Below are 13,835 nucleotides of genomic sequence, written 5' to 3'. Positions count from 1 at the left end.
ACCTCAACTTCATAAGGCTTACGACCACCCATTTTTACATGCTACGGATGCCTTTATCTGATCCGCATCAGCCAGGGAAAGCGTGACGTGCTGGCAGAGGTGAGCTCCATGATATGTAGTTATTGTGGTGTGTGCCGGTACAAAATCTGAACTGTGCGCAAGTGGTACAGAGGATTGGGAAATCGACGTCGACGACGTGCCTACGGCGATGCGACGGCCGGATCTGTACAAGAAAGGGGTGGCAGCACATCGTCAGTTATTGAGTCGTCACACGATCGATTTTTTTTTTTAGAAAAGGAGTCACACTATCGATTCAACATGTATATTTGCAAAATTGAACTGAACAAAATTTAGCATCCTTTAGCAGTATATTTGGAAATTTGCAGCACATCCTTTAGCAGTTTAACTGAACACAAAATTTGGAAGTATATTTGTTCCATGGAAGGTATATGTATCACATCCGCCGGCAGATCAACAATGCAGCGCTTTCTTGATGTTGCCCAATGTGCAGAACACCAGACGCGTTACGGCCTTCACCGCATCCGTCGGCAGCGCAGCATCCGTCGCCGACGAGCCAGCCAGCGCCTGGAACACCAGGGTGACCAGCGACCCGGTGGACTCCACCGCCGTCCTGCCCTCCTCCTTATGCTTCCTCGACGTTGTCACCGCCGGCCTGGCCTCCCGCCCGTCCGGTATCACCACGAAGCCGCACGGCAGCACGGCCACGGCGCTGGAGTCGTCCCCATAGACCACCGGCTGCAGGACCGCGGCGTCGATAGGCGCGTACGTGATGGTCGACTCACAGGGGCTGGTGCTGCTGTCCTGGAGGATCCACTTGCCCCTCAGCTCCTCGGCGGAAGGTTCCACGGCCTGACGCACGTCCGAAAAGCAGCAGTGTGAGCGTGACTCACATAAGTACATGGCATGATTGGAGTGGTTCCGTCGGAGACGAGCTGAAACTTACGTATGCCGTGACGCGGTTGCCGCGGTCCTCCCCCTTGCGCACAGTCACGTAGCTCTGGACAGATTGTGAGGCTTTTACCGGTGTACCCTTAAAAAAGATGTCACGCTCCTGCGTACCCCTCAAAAGTTGGTCATCACCTACATGCCCTCGCTCGAACTTTTCTTTTCCCTCACGCCATTCCGTCGGCATTTGCTCCTAACGGTAGGTAACGGCTCTGGAGAATGACTCAATTGCCCTTTATTTGTATGGGCATCTGAACTTTTTCGTTTCCCCTGTGCCATTGCCAGGCCAATTGGGACCTCCGACGAAGCATCCGAAGGACCAATTGCCGCTGTACACTGGCTGGCAGGTGGGCCCGAACTTCCAGTGGATCACGTATTCAGTTGGGATTATTTCTTGTCATACACTGGTTTGCTACAGTATGAAAATGTCATCTTTTTGCTACAGTATGAAAATGTCATACACCGGGCCAGTGGATCACGTATTCCAGTATGATTATACCCTGGCTGACGTCTGCGGTTGGGATTATTTCTTGTCATCTTTTTGCATTTGCATTAGCATAACTACAGCAACCTCAAATCAAAATGAAACTCGATCGACGCTCGAGTGCCATTTTTCTGCAGATTAATTATTTTTCTAGATATATGTACGGCATGGAGTACATACGTACTAATAATGTAGATTATACGGCCAGGAGTAATATTCTTATTACTGGTTTTGGGTAATCATTTTCCAAGAATCTTGAGGAGTCAGAACATTGACCAAAATTATAGAGATGAATTACAAAGATTGATAACATCAAATAAGTATACTTAGTTGGTATCATACATATTATTATTTCATCGTATAATTTCGGTCAAATTTGAGATTATTTGACTCTCGAAGGTTATCGGAACGACGTATAGTTTGAGACAGAGGAAGTATGTATCATGTTGAGTTGTCTGCCTCCATCAGCGATACAAAGACCGTACTCGATCCGGACAGTTGTCTCGTGGCAGATGCACGCCCACGCTACCGAGAAAACCGGGAAAAGAAGCTAATACAACAGAGACTAATGGAAAAAAAAATGAAAACACTCAAGCGACGGAGATAAATGAACGGAGGGAGTATATTGCCCTTCACGTATTCTAATCAACATCCAGTATGACATTTTCATTCAAACCTTGGTATAATCAACCAAACTAATTGCATGTTGTCGTTGGAGAATCAAGATGCAAGCAAAATGAACGTATCGTACCAATACAGCCTTGGAGCGCCGTACTCGAGCACCTCCCCACCTGACACTAGCCAGTAGAATCCAATGATCCACCACAGAAATGATATCAACGTGTTCATCGTCTCGCAACGACTTAGCCAAATAACGAAGAACAGTTGTACGGCAGGTGCGGCGCAGACAAGCCCGACGTGCACCAGGCACTGGACGGCGTACCCGACGAGCCACAGGCGGAGCGGCTTGACGGGGCTCTCCTCGGCGGAGGACGCGAGCACATGGAGATTTGCATGCATGCACGTACAAGTGCGCGCGACTTCGTGCAATTTATCATGCATGCATGCTGCTACAGTGATATCATTTTTTTTTAGAGAGAACACAGTGATACATTTATTTGTGTCACTACACGTAGAGCTACTAGGCACCAGAGCTACCACATACCTGACGCAACTGATCATCTGGCATCTGCGTTTCACATTTTGCTTTGCTGGACTCGGATCCGAGGGCACGTACGTGTGCATCCATACGCCAGTAAAACAGCTAGCATGCATGTCGTGCACTGTTGCACTGTCGAAATTAATTGAACATGTAAACAGACGAATCGACCTCACAAAAAAAAGCATACACCGTACCAGTGCACCAACAGTATACAGGTTAATAAACAACAGTAGTACGTTCAATCAAAGGACTGTGCTCAGTAGTACGTGTACGTGCATGCATGGCCCCTGCAGTCCGGGCCCAGAGGACAGAGTGACAAGGCGACCATAAGGGGACATGCGATCTGACAGTCCTTTGATGTCAGTGACCCAGAGGGCAAGGAGGGTATTTTTCTAGCCTGGTCCCACATGTCAGAGCCACCAAACGGCCAAAACGTAACAGAATGCCGACGGAATGGCGTGAGGGAAAAGAAAAGTTCGAGCGATGGCATGTAGGTGACGACCAACTTTTGAGGGGTACGTAGGAGTGTGGTATCTTTTTTAAGGGTACACAGGTAAAAGCCTCTCCAGGCATCATCAAGTCCCACTCGTGGCGCCGCGACTCGTCCGCCAGGAAGCCGAAGAGAGCCGCCGGCTTCACCGGCAGCCGCTCCGACAGCACCGCGCAGGCGATCAGCCCCCGCGGCTCGCCGGTGCTCTTCCGGCACATCACCCGGATCTCACGGGTGCCGCCGTGGTTCGACGCCTTGCTCCACGCCAGGTCCCTGGAGGCACCGATGACGCGACAGAGGCTGGATGTCATCCGCTGCGCGAGCTTCAGGACGCTCTGCCTGCCTGACAGTGTGGCGACCCCTGCACTTTCACTGTGTCATTATCATTATAGTCTGCGTGCACAGCATGAGCAACGCTTACTTACCGTTTAAGCCCCATGTCGGGACGTTGGTCGCCACCGAGAAGACCATCCTCTCGCACTGAAGACCGAGTGCCGCCACCCATCGCCTCGCACCGAACGCCAGGCCGCTCGCGGTCACCGACCGGTACGCCGACGGAACCGCGGCCTCGCGGCATTTGACATGCTCAACCCAGGTCATCTGCAGGTTCGCACGCCACGGATGAGTGAATCCTTAGTACTTCCAAGGTGCATGCAGTTCGGTTGAAGATTTGTTCGAACCATGTCGCGTTCGTGGAATCGCGTTACCTTGCAACAACGGCCGAGGCTCTGCTCTTCTACAATGCATCCTGAGGGCTTCTTCAAGCACATGCGAAGCGTCGACGACGTTTGTGCGCCCCGTTCAAAGTTGTCCAAGGAGACATCGACGATAGCCCATTTGTTGGTACCAAGCTTCTTGCAGTGGCGAAGGAAGTGCAGCTCCCTTGTAGGTACCAGTGGTGTCAGCGTCTGCACCTCTGCAAACATCTGAAGCCAGCAATCGGTCAAGCTATTCTTATGTAGACAGATCGTTCCTCGATCAGGAGGATTACATTGTGAAGGACTTGTTGGATTACCAGTTGCACAATTCCGTCTCGGTGATCGTTGTCGCCTGCACGGATCACTTCCAGCGTCGCCGCCTTGGTGATCATGGAAGGAAACATCTCCTTCCACTGGTTCTGCACAAAAGTTCAGGGTTTCGAGATGATAATTAATTCTCTGATTCAGTGTAGTGTGCAGGAAGATTGATGGTACTATACCACATCCACGAAAGCGCCCACAAGCTTCGTCGCGTTACAGTACACAACGCCAGTCTCCCTTGACGTCTCAACCCACCACACGCCCCGCCGGTCGCCGGAGTCATCGTCGTGGTGCCGGAACAAGCGGGCGTACTCGTCGCAGCTCAGGACGTCCCGGCCGGTCTCGACGCTGCGCACCCAGAGTGGCTGCCCGGAGGAGCACATCGTCGTCAGCTCGTCCAGCGCGCGGCCGGCAAGCTCCAGGAACTTCGTCTTGTCGTGGCCAACGTCGTCCAGCGAGTTCCTGCTTCTGATCTGGATGCCCCACGTAGAGCACGACGGCGAGGTCGAGAAGGCGGCTGCGTTGTTCCCCCTGCGGAGCCTCTCAATCTGCTTGGCACGGTGGTGTTCCACGCCCGCCGTGTGTCAGTGTTTGCAACCACGCGCAGGGGCTAAAGAGTTGAGTTGGCAAGATGGCGGCGCATGCAAACCTCGGCTTTGAGCTTGGCGTTCTCCAGGCGCAGCAGCTGCCCTTGGCTGCGTAAGGATTTCTTGATGAGCTCTCGCATGACGCGGTTCTCCTCCCGGAGCTTCTCCAGCTCGGGCTTGAGCAGCGAGTTCTCATGCCGCTCCTGAATTACCTGAACATACGAAGCAAAGAAGAAAAAAAGGTACTGTAATAGTCTCCATGACGCAGTGCAATCAGAGGTGCAGAGATCGGCATGCATGTAGTGCGTTAAGCTAATTTACCTTGGTCTGACATCGCCGGTTCTGGAACCAAAACTTCACTTGGCTTGCAGAGAGGCCGAGCTGTTCGCTGAGCTGCTGCCGCTGCGTCTCGTCAGGATGCGGCGATTCTTTGAATGCTCTGGTCATTTGATCAAATTCAGGAAGAAAAAAAAAACACATCACTATCTCAGTTAGCACTGATCTGCAGGACCTCAGTTTAGTTTTGTTTGATGATGAGTACCAGTGTCCCGTATGGGCGTATGGCACAGCCGACCAGAACAAAACACCCGTGCGGAACTATCCTAATATCGTTGGGCTCAAATGTCTTGCCGTATCATGGGATTTTGGAGCTCTCTAGCCCAAGGCCTTGGCAGGCCGGCCCAAAAAAACACGGCACATTGGAACGGCGAGAATGGTGACACGAATCCATGGCGGCTCTGAGTCGTCTTCCTCTCCCCCAAACATTCTCACACCAATCTCTCACGTCTACCGCAGTCTACTCCTCAGAACATTCCTCACAAGATTCCTCCTCATCCTCATGAGATTTCCAATCGTTGAGCGAGGCCTTACGACAGAGGATGACGAGGAAAGGTTATGAGTTCTTGTTTGTTTCCACATTGCATGAATTCAAACACACATTGTTGGTTATTTATTGGGCAACCAAGGAGAAAAATAAACTGAAATTTCTGTCTGAGCAATCCAAATTCTGTTCAAATAGTATTGAACCTATCTTAGCTAGAGGAGACTTTAACATAATTATATAATATAAGCTAAGGAAAGGAATAAGAACAATGGTGTCCATAGATATTCTGGGATGTTTACCCTTATCCACTTCCATGAGTTAAGGGAGTTGATGATGACTGATGGTTTATACACATGGTCTAATAATCAGGACTTTCCAACTTTAGAAAAATTGGATAGAATTTTAGTCTCTGAAGAGTGAGAAGATAACTTCCCATATGCTATTGCTAAAAGGCTTCCTAGAGAGGTATCTGACCATAACCCTCTTATCATTTTCTCTGGTAAATCTGTAAAGCATATACACTTCATATTTTATTAGTTGAGTTGGCTGAATAATCCTGATTTTCATGATTTAGTGAAAAGTTATGGTCACAATCTTGCAAAGCAAAACCAGCTTTGGATAAGATTCAGTAGAAATAAAACTATTTAAACAATACTTCAAAGGCTGGGGCTTTAATTTGTAAGGTGGTATAAGGATGAGAAGGAAAGACATTCAAAAGGAATTAACAAAACTGGAAAATACTAAAGAAGTAAATGACTTAGTAAATGAACAAATAAAAAGGAAATCGTGGTTGCTTAGTGAAAATCTAAACTTACTAGAACAAGAGGAGTTATATTGGTAGAATAGAAGTCATGATAATTGTTACTTAAATGAGATCGTAATACTAGTTTCTTTTCATAAGATTGCCAGTGGAAGAAAAAGAAAGAACTCAATTTTAATTCTAGAAAGAGATAAGAATTTAATTGAAGGAGACAAAAATTTGTTAACACATGCCACTGGATATTACACTAAACTATTTGGCCCTACCCTTGAGTTCAATATTCAAATGAACAACAACATCAGGGATGAGATCGAGTAGTCATCTGAATCAGATAATGAAGATCTATGTAGACCCTTCTCTGAATCAGAGACCAAGGCTGCTTTGTTCCAGAGGGAGAAGAATAAGGTGGTTGTCCTAGATAGTATTCCTATTTCTTACACAAGTTGATAACAAAGACTCTAACTATAAGACTTGAGCTATATGCTAAAAAGTTGATACACCCAGCACAAAAATGCTTTTATGAAAGGGAGGAATATTATGTCTAATGTTATGTCTTTACATGAAATCCTCCATGAGACTAAAAGGAAGAAACAACTAGGCATAATTCTCAAACTAGACTTTGAATAGGCTTACGACAAAGTCAACTGGAATTTTTTATTTAAATGTTTAGAGGCAAGAGTTTCTTTGCAAGAAATGGTGTGAATGGATTAAACAAGTGGTCCCTTATGTGACAGTAGCGTAAGGTTGAAAACATCACATACCTATACATCGAAAACCATAAGAGAGTAATGTAAGGAGATCCTTGTCACCCATTCTCTTCAATTTTGTTGCTAATTGTTTGACAAGAATGGTCCTTAAAGCCCAAGCTAATGGCCTGATAACTAGACTCATTGACCATATCATTGTTGGTGGTGTTGGCCATCTTACAGTACGCGGATGTCACGATAATATGCTTGAAACATGATCAGGAAGGTGATAGGAATATGAAATTATCATTGTACATGCATGAAATGATGGCTGACCTGAAAATCAATTTTAATAAGAGCGAAATCCCAATGATAAATGATCGTGAGAACCGGGGTCTGTTTTATGCCGACATCTTTAACTGTCAAGTGTGCTTTCTCCCTAAATACTTAGGAGTCTCTACAAGTCCTAGTAGGTTTAATATCATTGACTGGCTTCCTTTGGAAGAAAAGAATGTTAAAAGATTAGATGTGTGGAAAGGTGTCACCATGTCTATAGCTAGCAAGTCCACTATGATAAGTGTCAGTTTGAATAATTCACCAATTTATCACATGTTCATTTACCTGTCACCCAAAACAGTTATCAAGAGGCTTGATAAGGTCAGAAGGACTTTCTTCTGGCAGGGGGAGGTATAAAGAGAAAATATCATCTGGTAAAATGGACCAGAATTTGTAAAAGCAAGAGGAAAGGGAGTTTGGGCATCAAAGATGTTAAAAAGATGAATTTAAGTCTTTTATGCAAATAGTGGTCGAAATTCTAAAAGGAAGATGGCTCATGGCAAGACATTATCAGATTTAAATACATAAAAGAGAGATCCATTAACTTTGTGAAACCTAGACTTAATGATTCCTTTGTTTGGGTAGATCGTTTAAAAGTAAGATGCGTTTGTATGCAAGGTAGATCAATCAAAATTTTAAAATAGAAAGAAAACACAATTTTGGCAAGATGCTTGGCTCTATGATAAAGCTCTATGTAATTTGTTTCCTTGCTTATATAAAATTTATGATGAGAAGGATATTTGTGTTAGTCAGGTAAAAGTTGAGAAGCTTCAAATTACTTTTAGCAGATGGCTTATTGACGAGTTGAGAAACAACTATAATCAAATTTGCATCAACATGATGATTTTTTAGCTTCTATATGAGCAAGATGTTGTCACTTGGAAGCTTGAAAGCAATAAAAAGTTTTCAGTGAAGTCCCTTTACAATGCCTTAATAGTTAATGGTGTTGGACCAACTTATAATAATATTTGGAAAGGGAAAATCCCAAATAAAATCAAGATCTCCTTATGGTTAGTTGAAAATAATGTTATTCTGACTAAAGACAACATGAGTAAAGGAATGTGTCTATGGGGGTTGTCGGGGACCAATACTAGGGTACCAGTAGAGGAGAGGCTAATGGTTGTCAACATTAATTCATCCAAGCAGTCAAGAGCACGACTACGGCTCCAACCGGCCCCCAGGTGCGTGGGCTCCGCCTCAACCGACCTCTGGGGAGCCCCTGGGGGCGGGCTCCGCCTCTCCCGACACTGAAGCCACGGATTCCGCCTCGCCCGACCCCGAGGTCGCGGGCTCCGCCTCGCCCGACCTCTGGGGGCGAGCTCCGCCTCGCCCCGACACCGAGGCCGCAGGCTCCGCCTCACTCGACACCGAAGATGCGGGCTTCGCCTCGCCCAACCCCAAGGTTGTGGGCTCCGCCTCGGCCGACCTCTAGGGGGGTGGGCTCTGCCTCGTCCGACACCGAGGCCGCAGGCTCCACCTCGCTCGACCCCGAGGCCACAGGCTCCGCCTTGCCTGACCTCTGGGGACGGACTCCGCCTCACCCGACACCGAGTCCACAGGCTCCGCCTCGCCCGACCCTGAGGCCACGGGCTCTGCCTCGCCCGACCTTTGGGGGCAGACTCTGCCTCGCACAACACTGAGTCCGCGGGCTCTGCCTCGCCCGACCCTGAGGCCACGGGCTCCGCCTCACCCGACCCCAAGGTGTGGGCTCTGCCTCACCCGACCTCTGGGGGTGGGCTCCGCCTCGCTCGATGGGGTCCCATACCGCCGTCAACCACTCCAGGCCCAGGCGTATGGGCATGGGTCAAAACTCTAACACCAGGGAAGAGACTGGCATGCCTCAATATAACTTGTGGCCATGATGGCCATACCTGAGGATTCACATCAAGAACAGCATCGGACGTACTGGTATTGTTTTGCCTAACCCTCGTACGAACACTAACATGTGCATCAGTTCACCACGACGTTCGCCAAGCGGAGTGGAGCACCATGACCGACAAACGACACCTGCGCATGGCACCAGTGACGAACAAGGCCACGACATGGTGTCATCCCTGTTCACATCTACAGGGTCAACGAGACCCGCATGAAGGAGAAGAAGGGCCCGATGATCTTGAAGGCCTTTGGCTCTCTCTCGTTCTTTTCTTTCCCTCCACTGTAACCTATGCTTTTCCTTGGCCTATAAAAGAGAAAGCAGGGTGTCTCATGAGGGGGATCGAACCATCGAACCAATTGACCCATCGTGGACCAATCGAATCACCTCGAACCGATTAGAACACAAGAACACGAGACGAACACACGGCTGAGCTGTGATCGAGCTCTCAGCACTCGTTCATTCTTTCCACTAGAGACTTGGGACCTGTCCCTCTCTCATCTGTTTGTACCCCCTACTACAAACTTTCGGTGCTAGTAACATAAGCAGCAGCGATGAATTGGACGTAGGGACTTTCTGCCCGAACCAGTATAAATCCCGTGTCCTCTAAGCACACCATCTGAGCTAGACATGCAATATTAGAAATTTACTCATCGGTGGTAACTTGAAAACACCGACAGTTGGATCGCCAGGTAGGGGCCTTTTCACGTCTCGACATCCACACCAAGCCTCGGATGGCTAGTCACAATGTTAGCTGGGTCCTGGGCACGCACGTGTGCTTCAGGAACCTTGATTTCATCGTCATGACAGAGGGAGAGTTGGTGCGGGCTCCCATCGTCATCCAACCTCTCCACTCCACTGGCCTCGACGTGATCGCCGAGGCGCTTGAGGAGCTGCAGCTACACACACCGGTGGCCCATGCCCCAAGAGGGACCAGCTCCTTGTCTTCGACTACGGAAGGTTAGAGCGCCAGCTCGGTGCCTTCCTAGGACCCCGACCATCCCGGGAGAACCGGTGCCACCTCACCTCCTCGTTCGCCAACATCTTGACGTAGCTTGCCGGGGGAGAGCCGCTCTCCCCAAAATATCTCATCCAGAGCGCCCCGACAGCGCTCTCATTCGATCTCCACAACGCCACAGAGACCGTTGGCCACCTTGTGGCGCAACGCACGCCTCCATCCCCCACGAACGATGAGTTCTTGGGGGTGACCGAATATGTCATGGAGTCTTTCCACGACCTCCTCATGGGAGAAGTAGAGTCATCCTCCACCTCTAACTCCAGCAGGGGGAGCCATCACCCCTCTTATGAATGTTTCATGGCAGGTACCCTCAAGGGACATGTCAAAAGCATCCATGAGGAAGAGGCTACCCCAATGAATGACCTCAACAACAAGGTCGAGGAGGGTGCAGGGGCCCAACCTTGCCTGCGGGTGGAGCAGCTGAAGGCTCGGCACCAGGAGCTCGAGGAAGCATGACTCTAGCTCAAGCAGGAATGCACGGAGCTCAAGCGAGAGATCGAGTGCCATGGAGATGGTGGGCGCGCGCGCCAATGCCCGCGACGTGAATTGGAGGATCATCGAGGATGATGAAGCGCTCCCACACTTTGCACAGGCAAACCAGAACATCACTGCTGTGGCGGCCTTGCTCCGGAGGCTTCTGGGGCCCACGACGCTCAAAGATCATCGGGCCTATTGGGAGATTCACACGCTACTCGAGCGTGCGGTGGCGAAGCAGGCCAAGAGCTCGCTGTCCCAACAACACGAGCTCGACGCCAGTCAGCACACGCCCTCAAAATAACCCGACAAGGATGTGTCAGTCCACCAGGCACCGCAAGGCGGTAGGCCACACACCGCAGTCCTGGTGCATGAGCGTCTTGACCGCCACCATGACACGCGCGACACCCTCGATGCCCACAGGCGTGTGAAAGCTCTAGTTTGGTTTTGGTGAATTGATGAAACCCTAAGTGCTAACCTAGTTTATCAAAAGTGATTATGAGATAGGTAGCACTAGTCCAAGTGGTGGAGCAAATGAAGATCATGACATGATGATGGTGATGCCATGGTAATGATCAAGTGCTTGGACTTGAAAAGAAGAAAGAGAAAAATAAAAGGCTCAAGGCAAAGGTATAAATGGTAGAAGCCATTTTATTTTAGTGATCAAGACACTTAGTGAGTGTGTTCACATTTAGGTTCGATAGTCATACTATTAAGAGGGGTGAAACTCGTATCGAAATACGGTTATTAAAGTGCCACTAGATGCTCTAATTCATTGCATATGCATTTAGGATCTAGTGGAGTGCTAACACCCTTGAAAATGTTTGTGAAAATATGCTAACACATATGTGCATAAGGTGATACACTTGGTGGTTGGTACATTTGAGCAAGGGTTAGAAACTTCACCGGTGGAGTATCTGCCCATAGAGTGCAGATAGTCCGACGGTGCCACTGACGCCCTATATAGAAAAGATAGTGGGCATTGTAAGTGACTGGATGCTGGTCTCGGTTGGACCGACGCGTCCGGTCATGGCAGCAGAGGGTGCGCTGTTTTGGTCTCATGATCGGACGCTGGCGCGAAAACTGACCGGACGCTCAGGGCTTGAGTCCGGTTAGTCTCACATATGATGACGTTGAGTGACCAGACGCTGGGTGTGTTCGACGAGCATGACCGGACGTGTCCGGTCATGATTTCTCGCTTTGGATGCTTACTAGAAACGACCGAACGCTGAGGTCCAGCGTCCGGTCACTTCGTAGTAGCGTGTCCGTCATCACTTAACCGTTGGGATCGGGCGCTCAGTATTTAAAGAGAAAGGACACATGCCGTGCATCGCACGACCGGATGCTGGGGTCCTACGTCCGATCGCCCCGTGTTCAGTGCAGTGAGTAGCCCAACAACTCTATTTCATGGGGGCTTCTATTTAAGCCCCATGGCTAGCTCAAGCTCACTCTCTTAGCCATTTGCATTGACATAGCAACCTTGTGAGCTTAGCCAAATCCCTCCCACTCATCTCCATCATTGATTCATCATCTTTGTGAGATTGAGAGAGAATCCAAGTGTATTGCTTGATTGATTGCATCTAGAGGCACTTGGTGTTTGTGTTTTTGCTATGGGATTCCCTTGTTGCTCTTGGTGATTGCCACCACCTAGACGGCTTAGAGCAGCGGAGGAGGATTGGCACGAGTTGGTGATTGTCTGTGGCCATCTCCGGTGATTGTGAGGGGATTTATACCTTCCTTGGCGGAGCACCAAAAGGTAACTCTAGTGGATTGCTCGTGTCATTGAGTTACCTCACTTGTGGGTAGGTTCTTGCGGTGTCTAATTATGTGGATGAGGTTTGTGCAACACCTCTTAGCCGCTGAACCACCAAGTGTTGGTTGACACAACGGGGACGTAGCATGTTGGCAAGCACGTGAACCTCGGGAGAAAATTGGTTGTCTCTTGCCCTTTGGTATTCTCCCGGTGATTGATAAAGTATTCATCTTGTGATTGGTTCACTCCTCTATGTGGTGGTATAATCATCTCACTTATTCATTTATATTCCCGTAAACTAGCTATATCAAGCTCTTTAGTATAGCTAGAATTGAGAGCTTGCTTTGTGGATTAAGTTCATCTAGTGGAGCTCTTTAGTGTAGCTATTGTGAGAGCTCTTAGTGAGTAGTGACCTAGTGGATTGTGTGCCTAGTGATCATAACAACTAGAATTATTGGATAGATGGCTTGCAACCCTTGTAGAGCTAGAGAAAGTTTGCATTTCGCTAGTTGTTATACTAATCAAATTGCTCTAGTTGATTTGTAGATTTTAAATAGGCTATTCATCCCCCCCTCTAGCCATATTAGGACCTTCTAGCGTGCCCGCGGTGATGCGAGGGAGGGGGCTAGCCATGGCTACCACCATCATCATGGCGGACGCTACGACAGCGGTGAGGATCAAAGCCCGAGCCTCAACTTGCTGGGATCTCAGGCCTTCGACCAACACATCCTCAACGCTGTCTTCCTACCACGGTACCGACCACCGACCAACATCCCAAAATACTTTGGGGAAATGAACCCCGAACTATGGCTCGAGGATTACTGACTTGCTTGCCAAGCCAGTGGAGCGGATAATGACGATTTCATTATCTGCAACCTTCCATTGTTCCTGGCCGATTCAGCACGAACATGGTTGGAACACCTTCCACCCAACAGAATCCAAAGTTGGGCAAACCTAAAAGAGATCTTTGTGGGGAACTTTTAGGGTAGATATGCACATTCTAGGAACCCCTAGGATCTCAAAAACTATCGACATAAATCTAGAGAAACCCTTTGGGCGTACATCCGGTGCTTCTCCCAGCAGTGCAACAAGCTATGCAACGTCGCTGACGCCAACATCATAGGAGCTTTCCTATCTAGGACCACCTACGGGTCCCTAGTCCATAAGCTAGGATGTAAGGGCCCATGAACCACTAATAAGCTCCTCGACATCGCCACTAGCCACGCCTCAGGTGAGGAGGCGGTAGGAGCGATCTTTGACCGCCTCAAGGGCAAGGCGAAGCGGGATGAGGACACCGGTGAAGGCGCCTCCAACTATCCTAGCAAGAAGAAAAACAAGCAGTGGCGTGAAGCCCACCGAGGGTACCTCGAACCACTTTGAAAAGCTGCTTGAAGGGCCATGCCT

The 13,835-nt window shown here is 48.9% G+C and overlaps 1 protein-coding gene across 1 annotated transcript in view; it reads right to left on the bottom strand.

Moving 5' to 3' along the window:
* Positions 1-301: 301 nt before the first annotated feature.
* LOC136459064 (homeobox-leucine zipper protein ROC9-like) overlaps positions 302-13,835 on the bottom strand; it is a 41,392-nt gene continuing 27,858 nt past the window's right edge. The window contains exons 3-12 of the mRNA XM_066458963.1: positions 5,030-5,147; positions 4,887-4,920; positions 4,771-4,802; positions 4,301-4,669; positions 4,118-4,219; positions 3,810-4,028; positions 3,528-3,702; positions 3,164-3,463; positions 965-1,035; positions 302-870 (exon numbers count right to left, since the gene is read on the bottom strand). Coding sequence (XP_066315060.1) covers positions 472-870; positions 965-1,035; positions 3,164-3,463; positions 3,528-3,702; positions 3,810-4,028; positions 4,118-4,219; positions 4,301-4,669; positions 4,771-4,802; positions 4,887-4,920; positions 5,030-5,147 — 1,819 coding nt within the window. The 3' untranslated portion in view covers positions 302-471. The remainder of the gene's footprint in view (positions 871-964; positions 1,036-3,163; positions 3,464-3,527; positions 3,703-3,809; positions 4,029-4,117; positions 4,220-4,300; positions 4,670-4,770; positions 4,803-4,886; positions 4,921-5,029; positions 5,148-13,835) is intronic.

Source organism: Miscanthus floridulus, chromosome 6 (genome assembly GCF_019320115.1).
Source record: "Miscanthus floridulus cultivar M001 chromosome 6, ASM1932011v1, whole genome shotgun sequence".
Lineage (NCBI taxonomy): Eukaryota > Viridiplantae > Streptophyta > Magnoliopsida > Poales > Poaceae > Miscanthus > Miscanthus floridulus.
Note: the sequence above shows the minus strand (reverse complement) of the source record. Positions and strands in the feature narration are given on the sequence as shown.